At 38.8% G+C, this 8,585-nt stretch overlaps 1 protein-coding gene across 1 annotated transcript in view; it reads right to left on the bottom strand.

Annotated features, from left to right (window-relative positions):
- Positions 1-5,533, bottom strand: part of LOC115106289 (myosin heavy chain, fast skeletal muscle-like) — a 38,564-nt gene extending 33,031 nt beyond the window's left edge. The window contains exons 1-5 of the mRNA XM_029628855.2: positions 5,485-5,533; positions 4,904-4,949; positions 4,542-4,769; positions 2,387-2,533; positions 2,020-2,176 (exon numbers count right to left, since the gene is read on the bottom strand). Of these exons, the coding sequence (XP_029484715.1) occupies positions 2,020-2,176; positions 2,387-2,533; positions 4,542-4,757 (520 nt within the window). The 5' untranslated portion in view covers positions 4,758-4,769; positions 4,904-4,949; positions 5,485-5,533. The remainder of the gene's footprint in view (positions 1-2,019; positions 2,177-2,386; positions 2,534-4,541; positions 4,770-4,903; positions 4,950-5,484) is intronic.
- Between the last annotated feature and the right edge of the window lie 3,052 nt (positions 5,534-8,585).

The following is an 8,585-nucleotide window of genomic DNA, read 5'->3' on the forward strand; positions in this document are numbered from 1 at the left end:
TCATGGCTTTACGTCCTCTGCTATATTGTGGATTGAGTCATGGCTTTACGTCCTCTGCTATATTGTGGATTGAGAGTTACTGGTCTAACAGAACACACGTGGTTGTTCTTTAATGGAATGCACTCCAAAACAATCCAGGTTGTCAGGCAGCTGTTTGGGTCACTTACTTTTTTCATTCTTTACTAATGACCTGTAACATTTGTAACATGCGCCGAATACAACAAGTGTAGACCTTACCATGCAATGCTTACTTACAAGCCCTTAACCAACAGTGTAGACCTTACCATGCAATGCTTACTTACAAGCCCTTAACCAACAGTGTAGACCTTACCATGCAAAGCCCTTAACCAACTTACTTACAAGCCCTTAACCAACAGTGTAGACCTTACCATGCAATGCTTACTTACAAGCCCTTAACCAACAGTGTAGACCTTACCATGCAATGCTTACTTACAAGCCCTTAACCAACAGTGTAGACCTTACCATGCAATGCTTACTTACAAGCCCTTAACCAACAGTGTAGACCTTACCATGCAATGCTTACTTACAAGCCCTTAACCAACAGTGTAGAACCCAGTTAACATGCAATGCTTACTTACAAGCCCTTAACCAACAGTGTAGACCTTACCATGCAATGCTTACTTACAAGCCCTTAACCAACAGTGTAGACCTTACCATGCAATGCTTACTTACAAGCCCTTAACCAACAGTGTAGACCTTACCATGCAATGCTTACTTACAAGCCCTTAACCAACAGTGTAGACCTTACCATGCAATGCTTACTTACAAGCCCTTAACCAACAGTGTAGACCTTACCATGCAATGCTTACTTACAAGCCCTTAACCAACAGTGTAGACCTTACCATGCAATGCTTACTTACAAGCCCTTAACCAACAGTGTAGACCTTACCATGCAATGCTTACTTACAAGCCCTTAACCAACAGTGTAGACCTTACCATGCAGTGCTTACTTACAAGCCCTTAACCAACAGTGCAGTTCAAGAAAAGTTACGAAAATATTGACCAAATAAACTAAAGTAGAAACGTATAAAAAGTAACACAATAAAATAACAATAACGAGGTTATATACAGGAGGCACCGGTACCAAGTCAGTGTGCAGGGGTACAGGTTAGTTGAGGTAATGTGTACATGTAGGTAGGGGTGAAGGGACTATGCATAGATAATAAACAGCGAGTAGCAGCAGTGTACAAAACAAATGGAAGGGAGGGTGTCAATGTAATAGTCTGGTGGCCATTTGATTAGTTGTTCAGCAGTCTAATGGCTTGGGGGTAGAAGCTGTTAAGGAGCCTTTTGGTCATAGACATGGTGCTCTGGTACTGCTTGTCGTGCGGTAGCAGAGAGAACAGTCTATGACTTGGGTGACTGGAGTGTGACACTGCCTGTGTGTCTATGTATGCTGATGACTCAACACTACATGTCAGCTACAACAGCAAGTGAAATCACTGCAACACTTTCAGAATGGGTGGCAAGAAATACATTAGTCCTAAATATTTCAAAAACTAAAAGCCTTGTAATTGACAAGCCTTGACAAGTAATTTACTAAACCTTAAACCTCAACTCAATTTTGCAATAAATCATGTGGAAATTGAGCAATTTGAGGTGACTAAACTGCTTGGAGTAACCCTGGATTATAAACTGTTATGGTAAAACATATTGACGCAATAGTAGCTATGAAATGTGCTATGTTTTTAATTGTATGTAACTGCCTTAATGTTGCTGGACCCCAGGAAGAGTAGCTGCTGCCTTGGCAGGAACTAATGAGGATCCATAATAAACCCCAGGAAGAGTAGCTGCTGTCTTGGCAGGAACTAATGAGGATCCATAATAAACCCCAGGAAGAGTAGCTACTGCCTTGGCATTTCCATTCAAGGCTAGTGAAATCAGATATTCCCAGCAGACTGTTCAAACCTAGACTAGAAAGCAGTAGATACCTCTCTAAAGCATATTTTAACTTCCTTCCATCCATTCAACCATCCATCCATCCGTGAGAGTTCATACCGATCTGCATGAACTGAAAGGCGTTGTCAGAGACAGAGAAGATATGGGGTGGAGCCTCCATCCTCTTCTTCCCTCTGTAGGCGTTAACAACCTCCATGTCGTACACAGGAAGCCACTTGTAGGGGTTCACCGTGGCACAGAACAGCCCAGAGTAGGTCTGGATGAAAGGGATTAAATTAAATTAGGGGATTAGCTAAATCTGACTGAAATTGACCTGGATTTCTGTGAGGAAGTGGGTCTCTGGTATACTGTTGTAGACCTGCTGTTTTGGTATGTGTTCATTTCTACCATTCATTGATGTGTAGTATTGTGTGTGTGTGTTTGTTATGTTCATGTATGTGTGTCTGTGTTTATGCAGGCTTCTTACATAGATCATCCATGCTGCATAACGCTCTTTGAGGTTATACAACACAGAGGCTTCATTCAGGTAGGTCATCATGGCCATGTCCTCAATCTTATCGTATTTAGGGGGGTTCATCTGGAAGATGTCTGCGTCTTTGAACTCTTTTCCTTCCTGAAACAGTCAGAAATCTAGATTACATGCAGATTAAATTGGACATGACTGAAAATGTTTTGCTCATTCATTTCAATGTTGTATTTGTATGTGCGGCCCTGTTGAATCCAACTACACTGTTATCACCCACTGACACATACATGGGAACTTTTGACTAGTCAATACAAAAAAATTATGCCATTTTTAAAAAGAGCTATAAAAATCATGTGTTTAAATGTTATATTCTGTTTACAGAAAACAAAGAAATCCTTCTTGTCTTTTGTTTACATTTTTTTTTAAAGGTTTTTCTTTAAGGTTGCTTTAATTAAGGGGGAGATCAATCTGATCCTAACTGTTGTAGGCCTATTTCTATTTTGCCCTGTTTATCAAAAGTGTTGGAAAAACTTGTCAAAAATCAACTGACTGGCTTTCTTGTCGTCTATAGTATTCTCTCGGGGATGCAATCTGGTTTCTGCTCAGGTTATGGATGTGTCACTGCAACCTTAAAGGTTCTAAAATGTCACCATTGCCCTTGATTCTAAGCAATGTTATACTGCTATTTTTATTGACTTGGCCAAGGCTTTTGATACAGTAGACCATTCCATTTTTGTGGGCCAGGCTAAGGAGTATTGGTGTCTCTGAGGGGTCTTTGGCCTGGTTTGCTAACTACCTCTCTCAAAGAGTCCAGTGAATAAAGTCAGAACATCTGCTCTCTCAACCACTGCCAGTCACCAAGGGAGTACCCCAAGGCTCGATCCTAGGCCCCACACTCTTCTCAATTTACATCAACAACATAGCTCAGGCAGTAAGAAGCTCTCTCATCCATTTATACTCAGATTATACAGTACTCAGCTGGCGCCTCCCCGGACTTTGTCTTAAAAGCTCTACAACAAAGCTTTCTTAGTGTCCAACAAGCTTTCTCTGCTATTGACCTTGTTCTGAACACCTCCAAAACAAAGGTCATGTGCTTTGGTAAGAAGAATGCCCCTCTCCCCACAGGTGTGATTACTTCCTCTGAGGGTTTAGAGCTTGAGGTAGTTACCTCATACAAGTACTTGGGAGTATGGCTAGACGGTACACTGTCCTCTCAGCACTTATCAAAGCTGCAGGCTAAAGTTAAATCTAGACTTGGTTTCCTCTATCATAATCGCTCCTCTTTCACCCCAGCTGCCAAACTAACCCTGATTCAGATGACCATCCTACTCGTGCTAGATTACGGAGATGTAATTTATAGATCGGCAGGTAAGGGTGATCTCGAGCGGCTAGATGTTCTTTACCATTTGGCCATCAGATTTGCCACCAATGCTTCTTATAGGACACATCACTGCACTCTATACTCCTCTGTAAACTGGTCATCTCTGTATACCCATCGCAAGACCCACTAGTTGATGCCTATTTATAAAACCCTCTTAGGCCTCACTCCCCCCTAACTGAGATACCCACTGCAGCCCTCATCCTCCACATACAACACCCGGTCCCCAAAGCACACACATCCCTGGGTCACTCCACTTTTCAGTTCGCTGCAGCTAGCGACTGGAACGAGCTGCAACAAACACTCAAACTGGACAAATTTATCTAAATTTCTTGACTCAATCATGGACACTCTTAATGACAGTTGTGGCTGCTTTGCGTGATGTATTGTTGTCTCTACCTTCTTGCCCTTTGTGCTGTTGTCTGTGCCCAATAATGTTTGTACCATGTTGTGCTGCAGCAATGTTGTGTTGCTACCATGTTGTTGTCATGTTGTGTTGCTACCATGATGTCTTGTCATTTGTTGCTGCCATGCTGTGTTGTTGTCTTAGGTCTCTCTTTATTGTTGTGCTGTCTCTCTTGTCATGATGTGTGTTTTGTCCTATATTCTTTTTACATAAAAAAAAAAGAGATATATTTCCCAGCCCTCGTCCCCACGGGAGGTATTGTGCCTTTTGGTAGGCCGTCATTGTAAATAAGAATTAGTTCTTAACTGACTTGCCTAGTTAAGGTTGAAAAAAATAGAGTAATTCCACAAACTTCAACAAATCAGGCTTACCTCCTTAGTGCCGTCAGGATTTGTGACTGTCACAGTACACTTTCCTTCGGCCCTGCCAGTAATTAAACCCTTAAGGTAAAGCTCCTTGACATCTGACACATAGCAGGAATTCTTTGAATCAAAGGGTGCTGTTTGTGCCTCAATCCTCTCCCTCTCAGGCTTACGGAGGTATATGGCAGCCTTGCCGTAGATGGCCATCTCCGCGTCCGTGCTCATGGTGACGGATCACTAGGAAAGAGATTAAATTAGAAAAAGTAACAGGATTGACTGTGGCACTTCCTCACTAGTCAACAGAGTTAGATGAGCCATCTCTCTATAATATTTTTGTCACTTTTAATGTGAAGACTAAAACCATGTCTCACCTTCTTTCCCTCCTCCTACAGATTACTTTGTACTTCTTGGAGGACGCTGTTAAACAGTAAGGTGTCATGAATATTCACAAGTCCAAAGCCTTATCATTTAGCCCTCGAAGGGATAGAACAGTTTTTGAATGGCATCATTCAACTCAGTCATTACAGCCATTTCCAATTCAACTACAGGTGCAACTGGTGACTTTCATTTTCCTGGCAACTCACTTTACTACACATTATGTAAAGAATTCAAATATACACCCCTGAAAACTTTACTACACATTATGTAAAGAATTCAAATATACACCCCTGAAAACTCAGTTACATTCTAGACCACCCACTCAAATTCCAAACAAGTGCAGGAGCATCACTTTAGACAGTAAATGAAATTTACAGATTTGAAGTAAAACACATTTAAAGTAATACACTTAAAGCAACATTTGAAATCAAAGTCACTTGATTGCATATTGTAACATCTTTCAATAGACACGTCAAAAAAATGCAGAACTCAATTTAAACAGTGCAGTTAGTTACTGTCGCTGACTACACATATGAGACAAAGGTAAACATGTGAAGAGATGAGACAGCCTTACCACAGAGGAAGAAGGTATCTGACTTGTGGATGCTGGTGCCTCAGCCTCCTTATATCTGGTTGAAAGTGCCCACCAAGCACAAGTTAATTATGGACCACGCTGGTTAAGGAAATGGATTGGAGGAGAGGCCTCTGTATTTCACTGTCTTACCAGCGTCACCACTTCCAGGAGCACCACACTACATGACTTTGGAATTTAATATTAGTCTCAATTTATTTTCACTGAATTTATATAAATGATAGTTGCCATTACCAAAAAATATGACATTATCAAATACTAATATTACTATTAAATATTGGACTCAAATACGGAGTGAATCCATTCTATTAAATACATTTTAAACACTTTAACAAATGTTTATATATTTAAGTAGACAGAAGATATTTTTGGGCCGGTTTGAGGGTGGAGAGAACATTAGCACCCTGCAGACAAAGAGTTTATGACAAGTTATTTTAAAGATATTGCATGATATGTGACCTTTGTTTTTGTATTTGAGGGACATGTTTCTCTAAGCTCCAAACTTGGTCTGGGCAGGGAGGGGGTGGAGGGGGACACTGATATACTGTTAACAACGTTTAGGAGGGGTTGTGGGGAGGTGGAGGGGGACACTGATATCATGTTAACGAAGTTACTCCCGGGATAGTTGGATTATTCACTATATTTGGGTTGAAGCATTAGGTTGCAAAGAGAAGGACAAGCTGAATTGCTTTCAAGGAGGACTGGCTTGAATAGTGAGTATGACCACACAATGTACTTTCATCATGAGCTAAAGCTATTGGTTTTCTTCTCAAAGTTGCAAAGAAAATGTTGTGATCCATTTAATAAACACAAGAGAAATAAATTACTAAATTAGATAAAAGGGTGTGGTGGCAGTAGTAGGACCAGCGGCATCTAGTGAGGCAAATGTGGTATTTTCACACTAATTTATGATAAAGAATGCTTGTCAGACATAGAGAACTGATACTGTATACTGGTTGTTGGAGTGGGGTGGGGTGTGAGCTTATTTTCTCAGAGATCAAATTATATTTCAACAAAATAATGTTTCAGGAGTGCTAATCATATCTGTTCATAACTACATAAATGATTTCAGCACAATCTGAGGCGACGGGTGTCAAGCCTCTTTCTTGTGCTTTTTGAGGATGGAAAGAACCATGAAACTTTATTGAAGTAGAACATGGGGAGGCCCTTGCTGAATACTGCAGTGATCCCCCGTTTCCTTAAACAATAACACATGTTGGCTATAAATAGGCTAGCCAACAAACTGTCAGGGGAAGCCCTCAATACATGCTGACTCACAGACAGTCAGGTGAAGATGTAAAGTGTGGTTATTGGACTAGGTTAACTATGGTTATTTAACTAGGTTAACTATGGTTATTTAACTAGGTTAACTATGGTTATTGGACTAGGTTAACTATGGTTATTGGACTAGGTTAACTATGGTTATTGGACTAGGTTAACTATGGTTATTTAACTAGGTTAACTATGGTTATTTAACTAGGTTAACTATGGTTATTGGACTAGGTTAACTATAGTTATTTAACTAGGTTAACTATGGTTATTTGGACTAGGTTAACTATATGGTTATTTAACTAGGTTAACTATGGTTATTTAACTAGGTTAACTATGGTTATTGGACTAGGTTAACTATGGTTATTTGACTAGGTTAACTATGGTTATTTAACTAGGTTAACTGTGGTTATTTAACTAGGTTAACTATGGTTATTGGACTAGGTTAACTATGGTTATTGGACTAGGTTAACTGAGGTTATTGGACTAGGTTAACTATGGTTATTGGACTAGGTTAACTATGGTTATCTGACTAGGTTAACTATGGTTATTTAACTAGGTTAACTGAGGTTATTTGACTAGGTTAACTATGGTTATTTATTATGGAGTGGCTGTGGTTATTTGACTAGGTTAACTATGGTTATTTGACTAGGTTAACTATGGTTATTTGACTAGGTTAACTATGGTTATTTGACTAGGTTAACTATGGTTATTTGACTAGGTTAACTATGGTTATTTGACTAGGTTAACTATGGTTATGTATTATAGAGTGTCTGTGGTTATTTGACTAGGTTAACTATGGTTATTTAACTAGGTTAACTATGGTTATTGGACTAGGTTAACTATGGTTATTTAACTAGGTTAACTATGGTTATTTAACTAGGTTAACTATGGTTATTTAACTAGGTTAACTATGGTTATTGGACTAGGTTAACTATGGTTATTTAACTAGGTTAACTATGGTTATTTAACTAGGTTAACTATGGTTATTTAACTAGGTTAACTATGGTTATTGGACTAGGTTAACTATGGTTATTTAACTAGGTTAACTATGGTTATTGGACTAGGTTAACTATGGTTATTGGACTAGGTTAACTATGGTTATTGGACTAGGTTAACTATGGTTATTTAACTAGGTTAACTATGGTTATTGGACTAGGTTAACTATGGTTATTGTACTAGGTTAACTATGGTTATTTAACTAGGTTAACTATGGTTATTTAACTAGGTTAACTATGGTTATTTAACTAGGTTAACTATGGTTATTGGACTAGGTTAACTATGGTTATTTAACTAGGTTAACTATGGTTATTGGACTAGGTTAACTATGGTTATTGGACTAGGTTAACTATGGTTATTTAACTAGGTTAACTATGGTTATTGGACTAGGTTAACTATGGTTATTGGACTAGGTTAACTATGGTTATTTAACTAGGTTAACTATGGTTATTGGACTAGGTTAACTATGGTTATTTAACTAGGTTAACTATGGTTATTTGACTAGGTTAACTATGGTTATTGGACTAGGTTAACTATGGTTATTGGACTAGGTTAACTATGGTTATTTGACTAGGTTAACTATGGTTATTGGACTAGGTTAACTATGGTTATTGGACTAGGTTAACTATGGTTATTGGACTAGGTTAACTATGGTTATTTGACTAGGTTAACTATGGTTATTTGACTAGGTTAACTATGGTTATTGGACTAGGTTAACTATGGTTATTTAACTAGGTTAACTATGGTTATTGGACTAGGTTAACTATGGTTATTGGACTAGGTTAACTATGGTTATTTGACTAGGTTAACTATGG

Source organism: Oncorhynchus nerka, linkage group LG23 (assembly GCF_034236695.1).
Source record: "Oncorhynchus nerka isolate Pitt River linkage group LG23, Oner_Uvic_2.0, whole genome shotgun sequence".
NCBI lineage: Eukaryota > Metazoa > Chordata > Actinopteri > Salmoniformes > Salmonidae > Oncorhynchus > Oncorhynchus nerka.